The 27695-nt window shown below is 41.2% G+C and overlaps 1 protein-coding gene across 1 annotated transcript in view; it reads right to left on the reverse strand.

Moving 5' to 3' along the window:
* Nucleotides 1-27695, reverse strand: part of SORCS3 (sortilin related VPS10 domain containing receptor 3) — a 293071-nt gene that overhangs the window by 91567 nt on the left and 173809 nt on the right. The window contains exon 5 of the mRNA XM_065638696.1: nt 15248-15321. Within this exon, the coding sequence (XP_065494768.1) occupies nt 15248-15321 (74 nt within the window). The remainder of the gene's footprint in view (nt 1-15247; nt 15322-27695) is intronic.

Here is a 27695-nt window from a genome sequence, read left to right on the forward strand (position 1 = left end):
GGCATAATTATTGTGCTATAATATGTAAACGGGGAAAAACACATCCTCTTGCTGCAGGCAACTGCCGTCAAATCTGTGCATATTGCCAATTAGTCTGCTGGAATTTCAATTGTATCCTGCCCCAGAAGTGAATAAGCACTTCTGTGTGGTACCAGGCAAGCAACGCATGGGACTAACTCATCCAGGCAACAAAAGGGCCATGTCTATATGGGCAGATGGGACCAGAAACTGATTATAAAATTCCTGACAATTCCTTGTCAACTGATCTGGGCCTTTTCACGTAGCACCATTGCTACATTATACCTACATTTCCAATACGGTCCAAGAGCCAACAGGCTACCTTCACCATCTGACATGGCATTACATTCACCTAGGTGTCAATAACTGCAGTTACCTTCAGGTCGTCAGAGGGGTTCTGTGTTTTAATCTGTTATTTACTGCAGTCAGGCCTCAAACTAGGTCCATCAGCCATTAACTCTGCACGTGTAACAGCCAATGTGCACACAAGCTTTCTACACCTCAGACTGACAATGTGCCACAAACTACCCTAGTTAAGAACAGATACAAATGTCGAACTGTTGCGGTAAAGGATGTATTTATTAAACACATAAACACAGCACCATTCTCTGTGGCTGAACAGGGGGAGATGCTGCTGGATGGAGAAGGATGTGATGAAGTTTCTGAAGAGTTATGGACAAAATCTCCTTGCATAGCATATTTCAAATGAAATGGAAAAAAAGCTGGGCAGGAAGCTACAGTAAGAAAGTGTCCTAGCCAGGTCCCTGGAGCTTCCTACATCTTTTCGAGCGCTAATTGCTGTGATGCTACAATTCTGGACATGGGCAGAAGTAATTGTTGTGAGACTTCACTTGCAAGATAAGGCAAAAAAATTGCCAAGTGTTTATTCTCAGCTAATTTCTTCTCAGCAGAGCCAATCCTTTTTAAAACATCCCAATGAATTTTAAGAAGGTGTCCTGCCTGGTATCTCAAATGAAACAAAACTCTGGTGTTCACAGCCTCTGCATGTTTTTCCATATGTGCATACGTGCACTCGCCTACCTGCATCTCATCCCCACTACCTGCTGAATGCCTGAACCAATCACCTGTAAACTCAGTGGATTACAGGTCCCAGAAGTACAAAGTTGCTACACACAGGTTTTTTTCATGGATATAGCAGGCCAGGAAGAAGAAAGAAGTCCAAATCAATCTTTCCTTGAGGGAAAAGCTGACATTTAGGATCAACCATGTCACCAATCACTAGAGAATCCACACAGGACAGCAGGCTCTGCTGCACACGGAATTTTTTTTTCCTCTTCCCGGTACACAGAAGAAGGTGACCCTGCATATCACAGAAATTAACGGCAATGGGAAAGAAATGCCACTGAACCCAAGAAAACCTTTAAAGGATATTTATCGACAGAACAAAACTGCTGTTGATTCATGTTTTGGTTTTGCCTGTATGCTAATACTAAAAACTAAGAAAGTACAAATAATTCTGTGTCTAGTTCTCATTCAGTTCATAGGTCTTAATCCTTTAAAGTCCTCTGGCACTTCTTCCCCAACCATTACTATAAATCCCAATAAACACAACTGGATTTTCATGAAATAAACTCAAAAATGTGTGTGGGTAAAAGGCTGAAGTTCCTTACAGTTCTGTCAAGGTTTGAAAAGGCCAGCGGCGCAGGCAGGGCATGTGCTGGAGGTGGCATCTTAATTTCCCAGCCTGAAATAACTTCTCATGGGGACTGAGACTCATGCAGGGAGCAGATCTGTCAGCTACGTCAAGCCAGCACTCAGAGCGGGCGTGCTACCAGGTGCAGTCACAGTCCTGCTGCTTACTTACAAACTAAATAAGCTTCTCCCAGGCAGCCTGCTGCTCCTGACTCATCAGAGTACAGCCCATCCAGGATATATAAAAGCAGCCCTGGGGACTTATCCTAATTGAGTAAGAAGCTCCCCCTGCCCCCTTTTCTTTTTGCCAGGTCCTAGCAGCACTAGCACCAGAATATGGTGGAAGTAATGAAGCATTGGCTCATCAACTTAAGATGTTATTGTCTTGAAGACATCTCAAAGCTTCAGTGCGTGATATACGAACAGCTCTCTGTCCCATGTGCATCCAAAACAGACAGTGATGCTTTAAGAAAGGCATTTCGAGAGAGGAGATTTAGCTGGGATTAGAGGTCTACAATCTTAATGGTGGACAAGTTTGAAACATATTCCAACAGAAGAGTTTGATTCTGTTTTGCCTTCTGGAGGAAGCCACATTTTTTGCAGGACTTCTATTTTATTTTGGTTTTAATATTCTAAATTTCAAGTCCTTAGAGGAAAGAAGAATAACAGTATATTTTTTTAAAACAAAAAAATGACATATTTTTAGCTTATTCTCAATTCTCATACTGTTCTTTGTCCGCTATCCCTTTTTTATGGAATAGGAGAGGAAAAAACAGAAATATTGGAGAAATAGAAACTTAAACTGCAGAAATTTTTGTGTACAACAGTCATTTTTGTGATCAAAATCTAAGCCAAATTACTGTGGGTGAAGGGGGCGGGGGGAATCCCCTCCAGATAAATAGTTCCTTCTACTTAACCAAAAATCTTTGTTTCCCAATGGAAAATTTGGGAGTAGAATAGTTTATGGGAGTTGAGGGTGACATAGTGTGTGGGTTTTTTCAGCTTTTTGGAAAAAATAAATAAATCAAGGAAATGACATTTCTACCAGCTGTGATTTGTGTAGATCTGTGAAACTCAAGCACAGAGTTTTTGTTTCTCTTCCAAGATTGGTCACTGGCATATTGACTTTCACCTCTTTCCCTGCATTTGGTTTAATATTAGTTTAGTGCCTACTATATTATGAAGCCTAGTTAATTAATGTTTGCCCAGTGCTTGGCTACCCTCCTTTGAAAGTCACGTAGATGGAGAATTGCTATATATTATTGCTTTGGTTTTTCAGGAACCACGAATCAGCCCTGTTTCTGATCACTTTGGAAAAGCAAAGTCCTTGCTCAGAGACACCATCAGCTAAGCCCAGGACTTCCCTGGAGTTTGCTTCCCTCCCTGGAAGGAAACATTTAGAAGACTCATAACATTCCTTTGAGTTTGTTAAGATCTTTTCCCCAACATCTCCCAGCAACATGACCCGTTCAAGCAATGTTTTACACCAAATAAGGATTCTCAGTTTACTATGTGTTTAATTGCCCTTATTTGTATGAACATTTTCTGACTGAAATTATGACATGCCTGAAACGCTAAGGCCCAGTGATTCAGCTATTAACAGAGTCCTAGGCAGAATATAGTGCCTCTGAAAAGCTTTAGACTGAAAGCATTGTTTAATAAATGAATGCAGCAGTAGATGAATAAAAATAAATTGTCCAAAGAGGGGATGCCAGTATGAAACTTGGCACAGGCAAAATGTACACGATATGCTGATGAGCCCTGTATGCCTATGGGCATTGTACACTGTATTAATTAAGAAAGGATGAATCTCCACATTCTCTGTTGCAGAATATTGTGAAGAATCACCCTGGATAACATCTAACATTTTGAAAATACATTTGTGGGTCAGTTTATGCATTTTGGAGAAAGGCAATGTGAAAAACTAGATTTCTGTCACAAACCTTTAGTGACAGTTGTTTCTCTTCATTTCAAATGCTAACCTGAATAGAATAAAATGGCTTATTTTGTTCTTTAACTTTTAACCATCAGCCAGAAAAGGATGAGAGAGATGAAAGAAGAAGAAGGGGAAGGAGGAGAAAGACAGAGGAGAATAAACTACTCTGTTCTGGACCATCAAGCATAAATCTACCAATGTGTCTCCTTGCCCAAAATAAAACAAGTGTACTCAATTAGCCACTGAGAGTGAGATGCTCATTTGTCCCAACATCCACAAGAGGAAAAGACAAATAAGCAGGAAACAAAAAGGATTCTGGCAGCAGACAGATATGCAAAACAAGCTGTGTCTGTAGAAATGGCAAGTCTGCGTGGCTATGATGGGTAAAAGCAACAGTGACAGGAGGTCTGCAGATCACCATGCGTCTGATGACATGACAGGTTTGCATTTAAAAAAGAAACATCCTCACAGAATGGCAAGGAGATGAATAAAATGGCCACAGCCACTTGCAGGTGTCTCCATCAGTGGAAGAGTGACACTGCAGCGGGAGTGACCACAGAAACCATGGAGCTTTTGTGGGTTCCTTTGCTTCGAGTCGGATGGATGCACCAACAATAAGGAGACAAGGCTGCCCAGGGGGCTGAGCACCACAAGCACTCCCAGCTCTTCACAACGGCAGAGTCCCAAAGCATCCTCCTTCCCAAAGCACCACGCTTTTCAAGTAAGCAAGCTCAGGGCAGAGCGCTGCAACAGGGGTTTGTGCTGCCCACATGTCAAGAAGTAAAGATGTATGGTCAAGCTGTAGCTAAATCAAGAGCTTCTCTTTGTTCTTAGCCTGTTGTTATAGATGAGCAATAAAAGTACAAGGCTGAATGAAAAGTAATACTCTGCTGTTTTCGAGCCTCAAGGCAAATTCCAAAGTGTCAGTGGACTGTTCAAATCTAGTGATTTGTAGAAAGAAAAACCAGAAGAATTCTAGAGAAACTACAGCAGATCCAGAAATGGCTTTAGGGAGACACTATTTCAGATTTCCCCTAAAATCAATATTATAATGGAACACATCTCCTTCCCTCAAAGATTTTCAATCAAAACCTGAAAATTCAAAATATTGTGAGCAAAATCTAAGAATCTTTCTGCAACCGTTGGCCAAAAACCTGACAGAATTTTTGGTTTGTTTTTCTTATTCTTTTTCCAATTAAAAAAAGCAGGATTTTGTCCTATGGGAGGAGATCCAGATCTACAGCATTCAGCTCTGAAGTGTACAGGTACGGTTTATTAATATTATTTCCTCAGTCCTTGCTGCTAGTCACAGGTCAGTATGTTTCTCCCACTTAAACTCAGCTGCAGAACTCCCGGTATTTCACTAAACATGGAAATGTGTCTACATCCCATTTTCATTGCCTTCTGTCCAGTGGAGGACAATTATCTGCAAGATAATTACAGAGCTATGATAGTCACCGCTAGCTCCTATTCCAATTAGCTCACTCCAAATACGCAAGTAAAACAGCCTCACTCACTGGCTTCTCATCCTTGTTCTGTATATGATCAGCAAGAGACAAGTTACTGAATCAACATTATTTAAAAGAACCTGTAGTGCAGCTAATAAGATACTCCTTCCTACTCAGGTTCTGATGTAGCTTCGTGCTCACTATGCTTAACAATAGCAAATTAAACTCTTCTCATTCTATAGAGGAGGCTCAGGGGAATGCCTGGGAACGAAAGGATGGGAGTTTCAATTTCTTCTCTTGCCGAGAATGAATTCTGCCTCATATAACCACTGATGAATTGTCGTTTTAAGAGAGTTTGTTAATTTTCAACAGGCAGAAGGCATAAAGAGGGACCTTCTTATCTTTAATGGATGTTATTGAGTGACACAAATGGCTCACGTTTAAATGAATGCAGAAACATCTTGTCTGGTTTGCCATGATAAGACTGTTCTTTCTGCACAGCACAGGTTCAGCTCCTTCTGTTAAATAAAACAACTGTTTTTGTTCAGCTTAATGGACGGCAAACTTACAAAGGCTCAGAGGCTGAAGTCAGTTCAGGGAAACGAACTGGAATTTTTCTGGTCCTTTTCTGATTCTTCTTGAGAAAATCTACCCAAAGAGCTTTGAGGTATGACTGAAAATCGAGTTTCAAGCAAAAACGGTCCCTGATATTATTGATGTACTTAGTGAGGATAAATTCCCCATCAGATTGCAACTTTCTCCAATGCAAGAATGCTTCCAGCCCCAGCTGCTGTAAAGAAATAAGAGCTGTAACAACCCACACAAAGGTGCACCTCTGGAAATCCAAGTGGGCCATCTGGGATGAGGTCTGGGGCAGCGGTCTGAGGTCTGAGGTCAGCAGGTGTTTTGCCACTGAATGAAATGGCTGGAAATTATGTCCACAATCAGAGGATGTGAAAATGTCATTCCTCAACTTCTCAGAAAAGTGGTGAGTTAAAACAAGTTCCAAAGATTTCTCTGCAAGCCATCTAAAAGCAAGAAGGGTTCTCTCCCACAATGAAAATCTGCCCATTCCTGCAGAAACAGAGATTAGTATGCTACAGAACAAAGGCCAAAACTTAAGGCAAATTCCACACACACACACACAAATAAAAAAAGTGGGAGAATATTGCTTACTAGCCAGACAGCACAAAATATGATACTACCCGCAGTCTGGCAGCCTAGCTTTTCATTAGCTTTGCCAAGCTATGACAGTATGGGAAATCCCCATATGCCTCAGAGAGATGCATTATTCAATATATTAATTAGAGGGCTGGCTTTCATCACTGCTTCTTACAAAGTATCACAAAGAATTACTCTGGGACTGTTACTGACAGGCTGAAATTAATTTGTGTTTGAGTTCACGTGCAATAGGAGAGACGGGATGAAGTCGGTCCAGGCAGCCTGCATCGGTCTGCAGTACAGCATTTAAGCTTCCAACATTGGCCTGTGAAACACTGAGATGAAGGCTGGAGTTCTTACTCCTGTTGCATGAGAAAGGAAACAGGTCCTTCCACCACACACTGTCTAGACAGACATGGCATTCAGGTCTAGTCCAGGGATAAATCTTTATTGGGAGAAACTGGTGAAGTTGGTGAAGGGTTTAGAGTGGAAGCCATACGAAGAGCAGCTAAGTCACTTAGTTTCTTCAGCCTGGAGGAGACTGAGAAGAGACCTCATCATGGTCTACAGCTTCCTCACAAGGGGAGGAGGAGGGGCAGGTGCTGATCTCTGGCGACTAGTGATAGGACCTGATTGAACAGCAGGAAGATGTGCCAGGGGAGGTTTAGGTTGGACATGAGGAAAAGTTTCTTCACCCAGAGGGTCGTGGAGCACTGGAACAGGCTCCCCAGGGAGGTGTCACGGCCCCAACCTGACAGCGTTCAAGAAGAGACTGGACAACGCCCTCAGACACACAGTGTGAACTGTGGGGTTGTCCTGTGCAGGGACAGGAGTTGGATTTGACGATCTCTGTGGATCCTTTCCGACTCAGGACATTCTATGATTCTATGAAATATTCAACAAATCCCTGCTTAGATCTTTCTTGCTAGTGGTTTATCTGGTTTGCTCCAGTCTCAGACACTTAGTCACAAGAGAGTGAGGGGGATTACAAAGTGAGCCAAGATTAGCAATGGGGGAAATGAGAGAGGTGGCTGGCCCCCAGGACATAAAGAAACTTGACAGATGAGAGACCAAAGCAAAAGATTTTTTGATGACTGAAAGCCCTAACTGCAGCATAATATGTGACATTTAGTGGTAAGCATTAAACTTAAAAACCAATGAACAGAAATGTTTCAACCCGCATTTTTCCAGTCTTCAAAAAAATTTTTAAAAAATCACTGCCAGCCACAGTACATTAAAGTCATAAATATGGCTAACATCACAAATTGCACTAAAATCACAAATCACAAATTCTAAAACTAGATAGGATTTATGTAAGGGCATCCACACTTACGTTAGGGGAGAAGAGGTAATCCCTCCTTCTGCAAGATATGCTGTGTTTCTCAAGAAAAAGGAGGTTAGAAAGAGAAGTTCACAGAAGGCAATTTATTCCAAAATTGCCCTCCCATAGGGTATATTCAATGGGTCAATGAAAGAACTTGTTCTGGCTGTGATATCAACCAGAATTTCAGAAGTGGTATAAGAAATGAGAGTTTTGTGTCATTTGGCTCTTTTCTTCTGGTTCATTTATTATGTAGTTTACTGGTTTTAAATGAGAATTTAAAGTATGTTACATTATTACCCTTCATGATCACACACACTCCTTGTAGCCAGTATGCTTTTCTTTTGTCTTCCTAATAGAACTTTGAGCCCAGGGAGCCTAATAGCTTGGCATCCGCAGGACTCTCTAAAAAAGTCAAATGCTTATTTTCCTGGGAAAGCAGGCAGTAAGAAGAGGAGCATCACACAACAGCAAAGTCAAGCAATGAACATCCTTTAGGAGTTCTTCCAACACATCAGCTACTATTTAGAGGTTAAATTCATAGGACAGAGACTAGTATCAAATTTCCTTTGTAGTACGAAGCCATTAGTCAGCATAAAGTGTAAATATACACCAGAAACCCAAGTATCTTTGCTTTTAGTCCCAGGTAAACTAGAAAATATTCTGTATTACTCCTCCAGTGTTATACTAGGGGGTTTTGCCACCTTCTACAAAGATGTTTTCCCAGATCCAACTATTTATGCCAAACTCCCATAAAGCAGTTGAAAAAAAAAATCCAAACAAAAAAGAAACCAAAATAAAAAGCAAACAACCCACCCCCCCAAAATACCCCACAAAACAAACAAACAAAAACCCCAACCAACCCACCCAAACAAACACACACACAAAACACTAAAAAAACAAACAACATGGACTGTGCTCAAAAATGGGAATGGTAGGCTGAACATTGGACTAACTGTAGGCACAAACAGAACAGGCGAGCTCTATGCAGCCTCTACAGCACAGTCCTACAGGGTTTCCCAGAGACAGAAAGTGAAGGATATCCCTTTTCTTAGGGTCATTTAGGATTTTTCACTCTTAGATATTCTTGAAATCTATCACAGCAACCCTAGAAGAACACTTAGCAATCTATAGTTGAAAAACAGGATAGCATTTAAGTGTAGGAAAAAACATGCTTATGGACAAAAGCAAAATATAAATCTGACAAAGGTTTCTCAAACTTTGTTGATCAGTCTTGTATGCTACTGATCACATTTATGAAGAATGATAATCTTACTGAACATCTAACTTGGATATTATGGACTAATATCTGGTCTGCATCACAACAGGGCAAAATGGAAAGAGGGGTCCGGATGTCTCTATGTTGACTTTATCCAGACACTTTGTTTCAGACTGCACTCTTTCCCTACTTTAATTTTAAAAGCTCATATATTGCAATATGTGGTTTTTTCTAATTTAAAAATAAATTCAAAAAACATTATAAAAAAAATCAACCATGTCAGGATGTTTCTTTGTTTAATTTTGAGATAAATATTTCGATAATGTTGACATTAATTCTAAAATATCTTCATTGACTTGAAACTTTTTCAACAAAAATAAACACTATTTCAGCCAATAAAAAGTATCCAACTCTATATCCAGATTCTATTTCTATCTCTGCCACTGAGTTACCATGTAATCACAAGTTAGTCAGCTATGACCTACTGTTTGGAAACATAAAATATCTATGCTGCCAATTGCATTAATTGTAGGCACACAAAATGAAAATACCTAACCTCACAGTTCCCCCACTTGCAGAAAACGAAATCGGTCTTCTTATCACCATGGTGTTGTGATCTTTAATTAAGTAATGTGACCTTGCAGGGAAATCTTCCAATATATGCCAAGACCTCTTAAGAAGGTCTCATCTCTTCTGCACTCTTATTACAGAGCCTGAGGCTAGAATTTGAAAATTTTGTCTTCAGCCTAATACAGTTCATGGTTGTGGTGGCCTGAGTAACACATTCCAGATTTATGTCAGCATTACCCTCTGGGAGAAAAACTTTTCCCGGGTGTTCTCACCCGCAGGGCACAGGAAGCAAGTCCCTTAACACAGGCAGATGAGTCATTAGCCCACGGGAGCCTCCACTAATAGGTCTCTGTTCAGTTCTTCATGTGCAGACTATGTGAATAGCCACTGGGTATATGCCTCGATGATGCTATCTACAGGCAGTGTTAGCCATGGCTGCTAAACTGGAATTATTCCTTTTATCCATAGCTCCATGTACAGTATGGTTTTAATTCTGAAAAGCTCTAGTGCAGGATTACTTAACAGTCAATTTGACATTTACAAGACTGTTTTCTTAACATTAAACTTGGCTGTAAAAAAATCAGGCAATGTTTCCCCAGCACCATCCAGTGACACCATCTGGTAGTTAATGATTAGTGGGATTTACAGGAGAGACAGGCACATATTTGACTAACTACTTCATTGCTGGCAAACTAGTCAAAGTAAAGGTAACCTTAGTTGCATCCAAAGGTCACTTATGGAACTGCTGCTGAAACAGCCTGTGTGGACCCAAATGGGCACCGAGATTAGGAAATACCAGTGCTGTCACAGAGATAAGGAAATAAAAACAGACACAAACCTCTGTCCAGCTTCAGATCCAAACCCAGATCACAACCTCTTGAAACACTGAGGTAAATCCCTTATCTTCTGCTCATTACTCCCAGATATCCAAACCAGCCTCTGCTATAGTCTTCGTGAAACTCAAGCTGCAAATAAGTAGAAATACACTGGCTACATGTTATCACTGTTCCTATCCAAAATCATGTCAAAAAGGACCAAAAACCTTGCCCTCCAGAGACAAAATTTGATGGCTTATGTCTAAAAGAACGGTGGCAGAAAAGTTGTAATTCCAAAGCATCGTCTAAGTGGATCCACAGCCTCTTCCCTTCTCCCAGTTTTTAATCCTTGGAGTTAAAAACAATTGTGGCTGGCATTCATGGATACCAAATCAACCAGAAATCTGGTTGGTTATCACAGAAAGAGAAAAAAAAAAATTTTGGGGACACTCAGTGCAGGAATCAGCAGTGTACTGGAGAAATGCTCATTACATCACTTTTTTCCTATTTGCGGATTTAAATGTTGCTCCTCGAAGCAGACTAGGGCACATCCTATTTTCCTTCTCCTACTGCTTCTCCTCCTGCCCAGCTTTCATCACTAGTGTGTATTTCAGTGCCTTTTACTGACTAGGATCATCCTGGGCACTGACTTCAGTGCTCCAAATATCCCCATAGCCATCAGAAACGCTGTGCAGATTTCTCCCTCGCTTCCACACAAATGGGTACTCCCCAATGTTCCCTCTTCCAGGCTTTGACAGAATCACCTCAAATCCCAGAAAGCACATTTAAAAAAAGATTTAAAAATGAGAAAAGCATAAATGTCTAGGTGTACCAGGCAAAAAAAAAATGGAAAACGGTCCCACATCCAGCACTTCATATTCTCCAGTGATGATGGGAGGCAGGAAACGTGAACAAGCGCCCCAGCAAAGAGCAGCCTGGGGAGACCCGAAAAAAGAGGATGGGTGTCCCAAGGAGTACAGCTCTGTCCTCTGCACAGGATGGTGTCCCCTGTGTCTGCTCCGCAAACATAGGCAGGGCCTCCAGAAACAGATGAACAGGGGATGATATTCACAACCGCTTAGCTGACAAAGCCAGAAAACACAGATTACCTTGTGGAACTCCACATTTTAAAGAAGTAAGCCATAAGATTATAAAAGGTCTTCATATAACATGAAAACATCTTTTAACTCTCTAGTGCCCTTCAGTGTTCTTAATCCACTGCTGTAGTACCTGGTATCACAATATTTGAGTACCTCACCCACTACATCCAGCCAGGAAAAGAAATTATTTCCTATCTCAGTCTTAGCTAAGAGATAACAAGGCAAAGTCAGTTTGAGCCACCCAAGATGACATGGAAGAGCTGTGGTCCAGCAAAGTGCTGAACAAGGTTCAGTGAATGCTTCATTAACCGTCTTGCCCACCTGCTTAGTCCCGTTGTCCCAGCACAGGAAAAGGCAGAGGCAGTAAAGTAATTTAAGGACAATTCAAGTGCTTTGAGTTCTTATCTGAACAGAGACAGAATTCAGTCAGCACAGAACACACCATGTGTTTTACAGACAAGGAAACTTCCCCAACATTTCTTACAGTACGAAATATGGACTGGATTTTTTATATCCCTCCACATGATAGCACAGGTGTCTAAGTTATAGTGAGAGAAAATAAACAGGGCCTAGAGGGAACTGCAGAAATGTGTTTTAAAAGAAAAGAACATTGAGTAGTTCTTTAACAAACTTTGCACCCATGCTGGTTCCAGTTATCTTGCGTAATTTCAGAGTGACGAGTGATCTGGGAATTTCTGTATCACATTAGCGTAAGTTCCTATTTCCAGCCTTACAGGATCCTAAGTTATTAAAATCTCTGAGGCCAAGGTACATGGGAGCCAAATTTGGATGCCTGTACTCACATCAAGTAACACATTCTGTTCAAGCTCTGCCACTGCCATCAGTGGGTGTAGCTAACAAATGAATCACTACTACAGAAGTAGAGATCTCAGATTCCAGTTTTTATAACTATGAAGTGAATCTCAGCTCATGCACAAACTTTGAGCTGGCCACAGGAACTGAAGAGGCATGTCCCCTAACTGTGGGGCATGTGACATCCGTACAGGAGGAGAATACAAAACTACAAACCAGTGATTGGCACCAAAATCTGGGACTAAGGAAAGGAGTTGAAGGCAACAGCCAGGGTACAAAGCCATAGATCAGGTTGAGAGCTTAGGACTTTATTTTTGACCGGTGGGGACCCATAACAGATGCTGCCTGCCAGAGCTACAGCAAAATGCACAGAGTGACCTGTCTGTCTATGATGACTACCAGATAGGTCTTTCTTACTCTGCTAAGTGAAAATTCACATCTCAACCTCAAGAGTTCTGATGCAATTGTAATTTTCTCATGGCTTTAAAGACTCTATATCTGGAGCTCTCTCAGCGAAGGTATAATTATTTGGAAAGGTCTCAGAGAGAAAAATAAGACCTCTCCCTGTCAGGCTGACTGATCCCATGAACCAGGTAAAGATTATAGTCTTCACAAACCCAGTCTCAACAGCCTGAGAGATGAAAGTCATGCTTTGAAGAAAAAAAAAAATAGACAAAGGCTGCCCCAGATAGGGCCAGATGCATTCAGATCAGATGAAGACTTTGCCATTTGATGAAGGATGCTTACTTGAGCCCCCGCTAAAAAATAACGCAGAGCAACACAAACGAGCAGCTCACCTCGGATTTTGGCATCTCGCTTTTGTTATTATTTCACCTTTCCTGGAAGTTTTAATTAAGAGGTGCGATAATGTAGTATTTGATAAGATGATGAATTCCACAGAGTAGTGTCTCATGTCCCTCTGAAACATAGCTATACCTACTTTCTCCCTCTTGCATAGCCTAATAAAAAGAAAACACAAAATTCCCAAGGCTAAAGTGTTCTCCTTGCATTTCTTTTTCTGTACACATCTTACAGGCCAGAACTTGTAAGACATCACAGTTTGCAGCTTTAAAAAGAAATTTAAAAAAAAAAAAAAAAATCAGACAGCTAAGGGGAGTTATTATGTTCCAAAGTTTCAACATCTCTGACCCCTGCACTATGAATTGGTTGAAATCTCTCTCACTCTGGGAAAAACCTAATTCACTCTCTTGGCAAGTTTATTGTCAGTGGGATTCTACTGGTTTTGAGCGGAATAAAGATTTTTAGGTCTATGCCATACAAGTTTTAACTATAGAAGACTTTCACATTTTCTAAGAGAAAGAGACACTTGAAACAGAGGCTTTATATAATGCAGTGTTAAAAGCAGCATTCAAACTGTGCAGCCAAAAGGCTGTATGAAAAATGAGGTAGATTGTTGAAAACAATGTACAGGTTTTGGCATCAAATGAACATAGGAAAACAGGCAATTTCCACTAACCATTGTTATAGAAAAGTAGAAAACAAAACACAACAACAGAGCCTTTCCTTCAGAAAGAGATTACGCTTTGTTCCCAAGTCAGCTCAGCCCTTGCACTTTATTCTCCAAGAAAGCCTTTCCCCTAAGCTCAGCTGTGCTATTTGAAGGGTAGGGTACAATTATCCCATGGGAACAGCTATTCTGCTCCACAGAAGGATATACCTGGAGAGGATCTACACTCACCTTTGTGACATGCATCCAGCACGAACAGTGAAATCAAAGGATTTTGGATAATTAAATCAATCAACCATTCACCACCAGAACCAGGAGAACATAACCACCTTTCCTTCACTATGGAAATGTGAAACAGTGACATGGTCATACACGGTTCTAGATCTTTGATGTATTTTGCAGGTCTGTGTGACTTAGGACCCTCACATCTTCCTCTCCTAGATGTTTAAAAACCTTCTTAGACTGTTCAAAATCCACAAGCACACTGAGAGAAACCTCCAGACTTAGTGCCAAAAAGCCGTGTTTTAAATGTGGGACTCTAAAGCTGTTTAGAGAGATTTGCAGAAGGACTTAGACAATTTGAAAATACTATGAGGCATCTATCTCTACTGCAAGGTGTGGAAATACTGCAAATCCAATCTATAGATATTTTAGGCCTGGAATCCACATATTTTTAATGATGTGCAAGAATTTCTATGAGAATTTGACTCTAAGTTATATATCTATATATCATATATCTAGATATAGATATATGTATCTCATGCTTTGCAATTAGGAGTAAATTCATCCAAGTCCTTTTTTGTTTTGACTCTTCAAAATAAGACCCTGTGGTTTCTTAATATTACCATCTTTTTTCGTTGTAAGGACTAGGTACTTTTTCAACTATTCACAGATTCTGTAAACCAGCAATTCTACATGTTCACATAAATGCTCCATCTTCTGGCATGTAGTAAAGCACTAAGAATCTGATTCGATCCCCAAATCCTAGATACAACTACAGAAGACTAGTACTGGATTTTCTGTTTCTCACTAAATTCAATTCTTGGGCCTTCACATGGTGAAGAGAATTTTGGAAAAATGGCATCTGGAATGGAGGAGCTTGGAAACAAGAACTAAATCTGTTTAATCATCTGTTTTGAAGACACTCCCAATTTTGGAGGCTGACACTTGGGAAATGGAAAGGAAAATAGTAACAAAGCAGATTTTTAGCAACTGCTTGCAGATCCTAGGCTTTCACCAGTCAGTAGGAAGAAACTGGTTCCTCAGAGAGTGATTCAAAGCAGCGTTTGAATCTTCCTTTCTCCCAATGGTTGCATAAAGAGACTGGTCAGAGCGGCTGGCTTTGCACAAAGGCTGTTTTGTGGGTAATGTAGCTCTCAGAAGGGCTGGAAAATAGGTCTAATGATCATAGTTCTGTCACTGAAGCACTGGGCAGTTTCTCTGTGTTACTGTACGTAGGTAAGCAGGAGATTTGCAGTTACCAAAAGACCTATACTTGTCTCTACAAGACATCACTGTCATCAGACAAGAAAGAGGTACAAACATGGAGACATTCAGCTATAGAACTGCAAGGTACATACTATGGATTGAGCATCTAACACTGATGATGACCAAAACCAAGGGCGTACTTAGTGTTCAGATAAAGCAGCCAAACCCTACACGTTAGATGCCCTTCTCCCCTCCACAACCTGCATGAAGTCAGCAAAGCCCGAGGGCATAACTCACCAGTAAAATCTGTTTGGAGTGACCCGCTCATGCATGAGCTGCCATTTTCTTCCAAAGTCCATGGAGCTGTACAGCTGAAAGACAGAGAGAGAGAGGAGAAATATAAAATTTGAGGAAGAAGAGTAAGGACTGCTGCTAAATAAAGAATTAAAATCAGCCTGGATTAAGAACAGGAATGGGTCATCCTGCACAGTTATCGATCAGCCTCGCTGCCAGGGAAGGCTAGTAAGGTGATCTCCCCTCACATTTAACCCAGAGCTGCTGAGACTCAAAAGCAGGTTGGTTCTTCCAAACTCTTTTCAAATATTTTTGTGCTTCCTGATTTCAGCCTTCAACTTATTCACTTTGGTTGCCATATGACAAAGCTGGCAGTCCCCCTGGCTTTTTCAGCCCAACAGGAAGCAAGAGATTGATGACATGTCAATTCCTAACATTAAATACAATGAAAGACAGATTAGTTAACATGACTATGATGTGGTAGGTAGTGACTATATTCAAAGTCATGCTGCAATTCACTTTTATGTTATGGATTATATCTCTCTTCTGTGTGGGAAAGAAAAGAAAATTGCTCCTAATTTACAATTTCTATGTTCTGAACGAGGTCTAAATTTTGAGCTAAGTTAGAAATCAATCTGCTCATTAGTTAAAGATAGTGAAGCGGTTCTTCTTGAAAGCCAATTTTTCCATCTAACAATCATTTTGAGTGTTTCTGGCTAACAAATGGTGCAGCTGTAATGTAACCAAATTTCCATGCAACTCCACACTAAGTCTCCAACATACGTATGCTTCATATACATTGGGCTTAGTACCACATAAGCTCCTTTTCTCCAACTTTTGGCAAGTTTGGCTCTTCAGAAAAAAATACACTTTGAAACATAACTACTCTGCTTTACAACTAGATCATAGAGAAATAAATAGCAGGCAGTGTTTTGAACATGATTTCAAATACATTTCATCTGAAATAAATTCTGGCTCAATTAAATAAGGATTGATTGCAGTCTAAGGAGGTAGATAACAGAGCTGAGAAATATCCAGATTCAGGTCCTTAATGGGAAAACAATATAATTTGAGTAAAGGTTCTGCATTTGATTTGATTTTGAGTAACTGGATTTACAAATCAGAGGCAGGTCCACATTCAGATTAGAAGGGTTCACAACCTACGGCACAGCTATGATGGATGGCTAAGCGTGCCTGGGAAGATAAACTATGTGTGCTCGCACTGAACACTAAAGTTTCTTGAATAGGCAGTATCTTTGACCACAGAGATCCAGCAGCCACATCAGAGCTGGACCACAGAACAATTTACAAAGGTGATTGGAAAGGGTTGTTTGAGCTGTGTCCACAGCCTGAGGTAGCTGATTAATTCTTAGTATGTTTGTACTCAACTACACAGCCAAACCACTGTATAGCTAGCAAAAGGAAACTCAAAAACTGAAATCAGACCCCATCAAGTATCTAATGCAACTTGTATGTACAAAGACAAAAGAATCAGTCCTTTGCATTTATGCTAATGGGAAGTGCAGTTTCTGCCAATGACAGCTCAAGCTGCCAGTGAATAAAGCACATCAGGGCAAAAGAGATGGAGGCAGGCATCCTCCAATCTTCATGTCAAAGTAGGCTCCAAGTACATAGACTTTATTCCAATCAACATCACTAGGCTTGTGGTAAGAAATATAGGAAAGATTTTCTGCCCCATGTTCTTCTGGAGATCAGACATGATCTGAATATTCTGATTTGGCCATATTTCTTTGGCACTGTCACTAGATAAGGTAAGATACTGCACTAAAAGCCCATGTTACATGGGCTTCCTCTGCTTTTACAGTCAACCATTCACAGTAATATTCTAAAAAAAATACCGTAGGGAAGCCTCTGGCCCTAAAGGAATTCTCCACAGATACAAAATGAAACATTGCATATCTTTTTTTTTTACTTAAAGGAGCCAGAAAAAGAAAATCCCTTCTCCGAATTCAAGGACAGGCTTATGAACTCAACATCAAAGCTGTACATCAAGAAGGTAAACAGCAAATGTTTATGCAAATAGCATCGCATCCTTCCTTCTGAAGGAACATCAGATTTTTAAAAACAATAATTGAAAATCCACACTCCAAGAGTCAAACCTGTACAGTACTACAGGTCTGCCTTGACATTAGCATGTGCCTGTCAGCATATTCCTTGAATCTGTCTACATGGTTTTACACATACAAGGATCTCTGCACACAGACTGAGTTGCATCAGTTGCATCAGACAACTTGGCTCTCTCCTCTCCATTTCCTGACTGCGGGTACGACTTGCAGATTGAGCCACCGTGCTGCACAAATCACCAGCTCCAGGCACCTTTGCCTCCATTAGCTCCTGTTCACAAGCAAGTGCAAGTGAGACTGGCGTCCTTACTGTGTTCTGCCGGGGATTAAACATTCCCATCACGAGAGGAAAGGATTAGCAAAATACATCCATTTCCTTAGATTCTCTTTTATCTTTTGCCCCCAGCACTTCCTTTTCTTTTGCAACTGCATGACAGCAGTAGCTACATGTAGCTCAGTGGCATGAAGCACAATTTCTTTCTAACTACTCCTCTCTCCCATATTGTCTCGTTTAGGGAGCATCCTTCTCTCCAGCAAGTTAAAAACCAGACACCAGCTACTGAGTGGTTTTTTGCCCCCACTTCTGTCTGTTAAAGTTCAGACTGACTGACAGTAGGAGGATTAAATTGAACTTGCAACCTTTAGGTGATTCCAGATAAAGAGATAAGGAGGATATTATTCATTTCAAGAACTATTATTTATTTATTCACCTGTTTATTCTAGGCATCCAGTTTGCATTTTAACCAGATGATTGAGTCTTAAAGCTGTATGACAGAACAAATTCCTGAAAGGTCTCTCTGGCCCAGTTCACTTTTATAGTATTATTTACAGATGTGAATGTAAAGGTTAATGTTGAATTACTAAATAAAACATACAATAAAGAGCTTTCTAGTATGCATTAAAATTGAATATATATACATATACACTTTCTGTTCATCTCCCTTCATGGGAGAAGAGATGCTTTTAGAGGAGACAACAAATTTAGTGGCAAGTACAGCAGATTTCAATACAGATTAATTTGTTCTAAAGCTGAATACTACACAATGGAAAGAAATGAGGATTGTTGGTGCCGAGGTTTTCCCTTTTTAAAGCTCTGCTCTGGCTCTTTAGTGGTAAGTAATCTCTGGCATTTCCACCTCCCAGAGCACTCCAACACATTGGTTTAGGAGGAATGGACTTCAGGGTACCAAGAGGATGTACTGTAAGGGGTACACCCTTTCTTCAACTCCCCTGTGTTATCTGACGTACTCTAATGAATGAAAAATTAAGACTGTTCCAGGCCTTTATGTTTCTATGGGCTGGTCTTGTGCCTTGACTCAGCTAAAGAATGGCATGCAGAGGGCTTGACTAAGGAGCAATTCAGAAACAGCATTCAAAACCAGAACAAAGTCCTGACTCAAGGCAAGGGTGATAAAACTCAGTTTTTAACATGAAAATAAACTCAGAATCCTGCATCTGCCACAGAGGCATTTCAGTAAACACAGTCAGACCACTCAGCTGATCCCAGCAACCTCTCTACCTATTTGAGCAGACAGGGCCTGGGGGCCTCCTGAAAGCCCAGGTGCTTTTGAGAACAAACATATGATGTTCAAACTCCCCCACCGAGCCCACCTGAATGATGCTTATGAATCTCATCCACCCTTGCAGCATACAACAAGGGTTTTTACTAGGCATGATCCTAGAATTTCTGCTTGCCCACAGACTGACATGCAACACTGCCACAGGGCAGATGGGATTCAGGAAAGTGAAGGGTCCAGCATTGCATGTCAGAAAAAGATAACTTTTAATGTGCTTTCAGGTCTGATGAAGCAAGTGAAGTATTACCCTGATAGTATCAGGCTGGTCAGTTACATTAGCAGGATCCAGAAGCAGCTCTGCTTTCCCACCTGGCTTTGAGTTCAGCAGTATCGGCACAACCTTTGAAAATGGGTACTGAGCACTAGAGAAAATCTGTTTATGTTCAGAAGCCTAGTCAGACACACGATTAAAAAAAAATGAAAAGGCCATCCATCAAGAAGGTAAAGAGCAAATGTTTATCTAAACAGCATCACAATGCTCTACACTCAAGGATCGTAGCACCAGACATATCACAAACACCAACACAGTCCTGTGCTTTACCAAGAATACACAATCTGTTCAAGGAAAGACACTGGCAGATGAAGTGATAACTTTATTTCACCACAGGTCAGAACCTTAACTCATACTTGTCTTGCTCACAAGCACAACTCTGAATCACAAGGATACTACATAACACAGGCAGAATGCTGCTTCCTCAAATTCTAAGAACACCCACAGCATTTAACACTGGCATTGTTTCTGAGATAAGCAGCAAGCCCCTTAAAGAGAGAGTATTATCCCTGCTGTCAGACTCTATGCCATGAACATGTGCAACATGCCAGAAACACAGACAGAACTACGGAGCTGGAAAGGAAGGAGTTATAGACACACATGCACATACAGTGTTGCATATGAGAAATGTCTCCATGCTGTTGCAATTCTTCAGTACAAACTCTCAGGGTGAAACATCCTGCTGGCTTGCTTGGATTATCTTGTTTGGACCTGGGGTAATTTGTTTGGGGTGTTTTGTTTTCCAGATGAGAACTAGCAAAAAAAAAAAAAAATACAAAAAGATGACTTTGCTCAAGAAGTCAAGGTTCTTAGAACTGGAGCAGTGCGAGAAACTGGCCTGCTTAAACTCCACTTCTGGAGAGAGGGGAGAAGAACAGGGAATGAAGGAAAAACATGGAAACTACAGGAAGAGATTCAACCCTCTGATGTTAGTCATTCGTATCTGAACTAGTCACCAAGGGTCATTTTTAGACAGGCAAGAAACACGTTTGAAACAGGCACTTCTAAAGCACATTTGACATACTACGGTACACTTCTAAATTTGCTTATTATTCATACCTTAGTAGCCTCCATTTCTCTCCATAGACACTAAAATAAGTCCACAGTGACCCCACTGCAGACAGATTATTTAGTTAACATGGATTTCATGTTAGGTGCCCCTGTTCCCAGGTTGACATGCTTGCTCTTCCTGGGGGAAGCAGGCAGAAGACTGAAGGTTGAGCATGAGCTGAAGAAAGGCCAAGCATACAATAGCCTGGATACACTTTACCACAGCAAGAGGCACATCGAACATGTCATGTATAGATTCAGAAACAACAGACAACAGATTAAAGAAATTCAGAGAGCTTTGATATTTATAGACCTTCTTGCTCAAATACAAAAAAAGAACTAGGGCATCAGGAACATACATGAAAACCTCATATACAATCATATACTCTTCGTTGCTATGAAATTAGGTCTATCAGTCTGAGCAAACATCTGGGGAGAATCTCAATAGTTTCATGTCTGCCAGCCAACCCTGGAGTGAATATGGAGCTTGCCAATAATAGTGTCAGATAAAGTGAGGAAGAACAGCTGGACTGTATGCACTTAAAGAAACAATTCATTTATTGCACACAAAATTAGACTTCCCTCAGACAATACATCCAGCTGATGATGGAAAGATGTATTCATATTAATCAAGCAGGGTGAGGGTCAGCCCAGTGGTAATTACTGGGCAGCAGCTGACACATGGTAACATGATGGAAGAGGGGGGCAGATCAGCCTGGCCTGCCATGTCCTCAGAAGAGCACAATCCCAAGCAGTAGCTTGAATTGCTCACATTAAAAGATGGCTCTGATCCCAGAAAAGCACAAAAGCAAACTAACACCTTCTCAGCCAGAGCTGGTGGGGGGAAGAAAAAAAAAAAAAAAAAAAAAATCTATAAGATGTGTGGAGGGTTCCTGCCAAAACATCAAACTGGGACAGAAGAAAAATAAAATTAGGTCAACATTTCTGTAGGAAATTGGACTGCACACAAGTGGTCTGCAAAAGAATAACTCAGAAAACCAAGTCTGTTGCAGGGTCTTTGATTTTCTCTAGAGAGGGAAAATGACCATGATCACTGGGAAAAAATTAGAGGCTCAAAAGCTGAGAAAATATTGTAAACCACTCAGAAAATTGCAACATGTGCCTTTTCTCTATACTTCTGTGTTACAGATGAAATTACAAAAGGAGAAGAAGGTGCTACAATTAACATGTCAGAAAGTTCATTCCTAGAAGGAAAATGAACTGGAGGAGAAACTCAAAACACTTTTCAGCCTTGAGAGCACAGAACAGAGAAGTCATTGTGACAACTGCCAGGGATGACCCATCACATGGAGGAAGAAAGCCACATGCAACAAATTCGAACTGCAGCGAAAATGTTTCAGGAGATGACAACATCAACATTTTCTCTAAAGGAACACTAAGCAGCTGAGTACTGCAGGAGAAACATTTCAAAATATCTTGGAACAATATTCTGTATAGTATAAATGGATGGTCCTCATTTCACACATTGCAAAGAAAGATCTTTTTTCCACACGTGAAATTAGACACAGGAAGGATTTAACAAGGTTGCCCTTACTTATAGAAAACCCCAGACAACCCAATAACAAGAACAACAAACAACAGCCAAAAAAACCCAAAGGAGTCTGCACTGCTGCAGCAGGTGAAATTATATGAGTGAGTAATAATTGTATTTCTCCCTGTTATCTTCTATTTCTTTCAACTCTAAAATAACATCTACCCCTACTCAACCACTGTAAGTCTACTGCCAACAGTTAGATCCATCTAGTCACCATGCTCTCCACTTTTTGAATTTAGCACAGAAATTCCAAGCTGCCGGAGTGTTCCTTCTTTTTTTTTTCTGTTTTATTTTTTCATCGTTTGAAAATGGTGTCTTTTTCTTTCAGCACCAGCTGAATCCCTGAGACACTATCTTCCTATAACTCCTCATTCATACAAATAGTAACTAGATCCCCAAATCCCAAGAAATTAAAGCTGGGATAGTAAACTGCCAAATAGTTAAGACTGACCCAAATATGTCCAGCCGATACCTGCAACACATAATCCATTTTCCCTTACTCATTTTTCCACTTGAGATGTCATAAAATTGTGTTTTTCCTCCTTTCTCATAGCCCTACATGCTAAATCTACTTGTGGAGACCCCCTACAAGAATTCTGCAGCCATCAGTTTCCCTCAAGCACTGGCATGGTGTATCTTTGGCAGCAGAGCAAACTGCAAAGCCTCAGCAGAGCAGAGGATCAAACAACGACAACAGAATCAAGAAGAATTGGATAAGAAGACAGATTTGATGTAGCCATGAAGACAGCATGACACTGCAGAAACACGCCCTACTTCTATATCACATCTTCCATCTTACCTTCCTTGCCTATCTTCCATCCCTCTTTTTTTGAGAACAGCTGGATACCCCCCCCTTTTACAGCACCAGTATAATGTTTAAGCTGTGCGGTCTATGCAGCCCCCTTTCTCAGGTTCTCATGTGAGGCAGGACATGTTACTTGCAGCATAATAAGGACAAGATTCAGGTCTAACATTGCAACTGGGTGGCTGAAACCAGGTCAGGAGCAACCCTTGCCATGGAAGGGGCTTTACTCTTAGTAGGAAAGGCTGCATTCAAGGAAAGATTCAGGGCCTTCCTCTGATTCCTCTCTTCCACCATTCCCCTCAGTCCAGGGAGACACTTCTGGAGTGTCAAGCAGTTACCAGCAGGGGACACAAAGGCTAATGTCACCTTCAAGTTGATGACCAACTCAAGATGAATGATATAATCTGTGCTTGTTCTGTCCACCTCCTCCCAGAGAAATACCTGTCCTTGCCACACTGATTTGCTGGGGCTTCAGAGGAACCAAGATCTGAAGTTTGAAAGTGCTTCTAGACCTTTAGAGAAGGAAAAGAAATGCTTCTCACTCTCTTCTCTTGCCACAAACTGCTGGAAATCAGAATTCAGGTGAGGCATCCTTGACAGCTCACACTAAAGAACCTAAAAATAAATCCTGCCTCCCGAGCCAAAAGATTTGTGAAACAGCTGGTGGAGCTGAGCTTAGGAGAAAGAAGTCCACCAGCACCATATTTATGGGCTTTGTTTACACAGAATTGTAAAAACTAGTAATTGTAATGAAAACAAATGGACCAGTTTATCTCTCTGCTTTGATTTCCTTTCCAGGTGATGAAAGGCTGCATCAAAAGACCTCATTACAGCCCAAGGTTCTTCTCTAGCATGGTTCAGCCAGATTGTCTTAGGTGTGGAAAGAGGACATGTCCACAGACTGCTGCACATCTGAGACTCACAAGATTTGCTCATTTCCCTACAGGTGTTGTACAGTAGAGGCACTGAAAACAGACAGTTTTGATGAGAAACTGGTCTACAGAGAAATTAAATACTAAATGCATTTCCATCATCTGACTCATACAGAGAGGAAAAAAAAAAAGTATCAGAAGCTGCAAAGTTCTCTTTACACTTGAAAATCTGATACTGAAATATTTCACATGCTGGCTGGCAAAAGTATGCCTTCAGGCAAAAGAAACTCAGACTTCATCCCGCTACAGTAAGAAACTGGTCAGGGATCTTCTGCACAAAGCCCAAACACTTTGGAAATGTTTGACTTCGTGTTGTAATTGCAAAGCTCAACCCCAACCCAAACCTGGCTTATAAAGAAGCCATGTAGGTTTAATGCACTGATGTCATGTTTCATGTTTTTACAGTTAAAAAAATATTTTCACCTGCTGGGTCCACTCACAGCAGTGCGGTTTGCTTAAACCTGGTGCTCAAAGTAAGGCTTGGCGCTCTCTGCTTCTCCAAGAAAAAGAGGAAAGTGTTTTAAACTGGTGAAAAAGGTTCACTCAAAAATCTTCACATTTCAATTTCTCGTAAGCCTAATTGGTACATACTAATCAAAAAAATTGCCATTTCTGCTGAGAGCATAGTGTATCTTTTGCTTTTCTACTGCGTGACTGGTTTCTAGTAAAACAAGGAGTCCAGATACAGCTGCAACTGGAGCAGTGACATAAATGAGTATCACTAAAGAACTTAAGGTGTATTTCAGTCCTGGGTGAAAAACAGCCTCTCTCTTTCCTACTTTCTTCCCACCCCCAGAAATGCTGGAGTGGCTCAGAATTGAGATGCAAAGTATTACTTTCAATTTTTTTTTTCTTAAACCAAAAACCTGCAGAAAAAAATGTGTTCACTTCGGTCAGTCAAAACACATTTCAATAATTTCTAAATAATTTAGCTTTAGCAAAAGGCACTATAAATAAAAATGCCATTTTGAGGGAAGGCTAACTCTTTTGATTGCTTGCTTATTCCTTTCTTCATGACATTTTAACTACTTCAAAATCAGCTCTACAGTCTGGGGCAGGGCTCAAGTTGAGCAATATGCTACCACTGACCCAATTCTGATGAGTGTTTTGTTAACAAGCCTTATTGAAAACTGAAGACATAAAAAGGGAAGAAAAACAAAACAAAAAGCAAACCAAAAAAACCCAAACACACAAATACACCATCAGAAAACACTCCCAAGTAACATGCCATGCAGGGGGCTGCTTTCCCACATCATTGATGCAGAGCAGAGAGTGAGACTAGACACAGAAAGGGGCAGGGATGCAGAACAGGGAAGACAGGGACAACATGGACTGTGAAGAGATCGGAATGGGATGGAGGTGGCAGAGCTTCTTCCTGCTACCAGGGTCTACAAGGTGCACCAGGAGATATATCTACCAGTATTTCTTCCACTGGCATCCAGTAGGCTCAGCCAGAGGAGGGTTGCAGGCTGCTCCTGTTGTCCCCAGCTGCTGCTTCACTCTCTTTTTCCCTGTGATCAGCTCTTTAACAGTGACAAAAGACTGAATCAGCTCTAATGGCTGCTGAGGTTTCTCCCTCCAAGCCAGGCTGGTCCCTTTGCCCAGCTTCTTCTCAGCTTAAAAATCATTAGGCAGTTTTTCATCCAAGGTCTGTGCTAACTGGATCCACCAACCATGTGGATACAGCCAAGGGGGCCATGCAGGTCAGCATGTGCTGAGGAGCTCTGTGTCCTTCCAGCCCAAGAAGAACATCTTGTTTGCTCCTGGGGCTCCACACTACACCCCTTTAGAAGCCTCTCCTGACACTCCGCTCATTGCTTATACTCCGAAAGTTCAACAATAAGGGGAAATAAATGGAAACTACATGTCTAATGGGAAGATTTTTCATTCAAATGTGCTTTTTTGTGTGATATATGCTTTTAATTACAATGCAAGTGTCTGGGTACATTTATTGCTATTACAGAACAATCTTTTATGTTTATTGAGCATAAGACTAAAACGAGCAAAGCAGGAGAGGCTCAGACATTAGCCAGAGCGGGACATAAAGCTACAATCACATGCCTGGCCCTTCTTCTCCTCTTCTTTATAAACCCTTTGGCACTATCTGCAGGGTAACCTCTATATTATTCAGAACGGGGTTTAATGAAAGAGTGTTTTTTTCAGACAAGTGAAAGAGATTACACATCACCAAAACACCTTCCAAATTCACGTAAGATTTTGCTGAGTTATGTGGAAAAAAACAACATTTCTGAAAGCATATACATGGGCATTAATGAAAAGGGTTTGAAACTGCACTCAGAACAGCATTTTATTCTGACATGTAATTGTTGCCCCTGTAAAAGGTTTCATGTAGCTTGAAAGAAATATTAGTTTGGGCTCAAGCAGAACATGCCATTTTGGCAAAATTAAAGCAACATATTTTATTCCAGATTAAACTGTATGTTATTTAACACACATACACTCCTGCCACCTAATTCAGCTTTGGTTTTCCATTCATCAGGATTTTCACAGGCAAGGGAGGTTACTAAAGGCAGCTCCCAAGTTACGTGACCCACCACCCCGCAGACACTGAGCAGACACACACCTGAAACTAATCTAGCTCACACAGGTGAAAATGCTGTAAAGCTGCTCCCACTTGGGGCCAGCCCCAGCAGAGGGTCGGTGTCCACACGCCTCATGCAGTTTTCATCTCACCAGCTGAAGAGCAACAAACTTCACAGGTGCTTAAGACCTTCGCGCCACTTTGCAGGGTGCTGTGCAACATTTTTTCTTCACGAAGTCAGAGCAATCTCACCAACTGTCCACGTTCTTCTACCTCATTCACTCTGCCAGGACACTGTGCCCTCTCAGCCTGAGGCCATGGGATATGTAAGGGATTTATGATGCAAAGAAGGGATCACTGCGAAATCTTTAGTGAATGCTAAATCACACCTTTCCTAAGAGAGGGACTCAGCTGGGATCCTACCTGATTTCAAAAGCTGACAAGTAGCTCTTGTCATCCCCAGGAAAAGTGAGAAAATAACAGCATTGCACTGTGCAAGCGCGTTTCCTATAAACACCCAAAATCGGGGTGAGCAAAGATCGAGCTATACAACATATATACCTTCTGATGATTGAGGAAGCTCGTGGCTGCGCACTGAATAAATTGAATCATAGAATCGTTTAGGTTGGAAAAGACCTTTAAGATCACCAAGTCCAACTGTTAACCTGGCACTGTCAAGTCCACCACTAAACCATGTCCCTAAGCACCACATCTACATGTCTTAAATACCTCCAGGGATGGTGACTCAACCACTTCCCTGGGCAGCCTGTTCCAATGCCTGACAACCCTTTCTGTGAAGAAATTTTTCTGGCTCTAACCCCACCCTTCACTGCTGTCAGAGACCATTGCAGCCTGCCTCCATGCACACACAATAACAAAGCCGTGAAGCTGGAGGGGTTTGCTCTGGCTCAGTGGCATTAGCACATCAGCCCAGCAGGTTCACGAGCCAGCTGCTGTGCATGCAGAGCAGCTAAACACTTTGCTCGCCGTGGCAGAGGTTTTACCGAGTCTGAGGTAAAGATGCATAAACCAAGAAATGCATCAGAGGCGCAGGTGCCAGACAACTTGGAGAGAAGTCAGGAAAAGCTAATCAACAAGAGTGACCAGAGGAGAGAGATTCCAAGAGTTGAATGTGCAGAATTTTTTCCAGGGATTGTAAAAAGGAAGCACAGAACTTTCTACCTGTATGTAAATAGCGTAACACCAAGGAAATGGGAAGCTTTGAAGGCTGGCATGCATGAGAAAGCACAGACAGACATTTCTAATGCTTAGAGAACTTTCCTAGACACGCTTCCTAAGACAGTTCAATACAAGCATTGCACATGCTAATTTTTAATAATTTCCTTTCCATTTTGTCACTAGTGGCCATCACTTCTTATGGCAGTGTAGTCTGCAGATGGACCAAAGGCCTATAATCTCAGCTCTGCCTGTTAAGAGATTCCTAAGTCAGCAAGAATGGCACAACTGGCATTTCACTGGATGTACTCTAGCTGGATTCTGCTTCTTGGGCCTTATAGCAGGCATTTACAGGCTGCCACAAGACACCATGCTACCTCCAACTCTTTTGGTCATCAATATGCCCCCAATGCCATCCTGAAAGGTTTCTGGGAAGCTATAGTGGTTGAAAAGGCACTG

Source organism: Caloenas nicobarica, chromosome 7, assembly GCF_036013445.1.
Source record: "Caloenas nicobarica isolate bCalNic1 chromosome 7, bCalNic1.hap1, whole genome shotgun sequence".
In the NCBI taxonomy this organism is placed as follows: domain Eukaryota; kingdom Metazoa; phylum Chordata; class Aves; order Columbiformes; family Columbidae; genus Caloenas; species Caloenas nicobarica.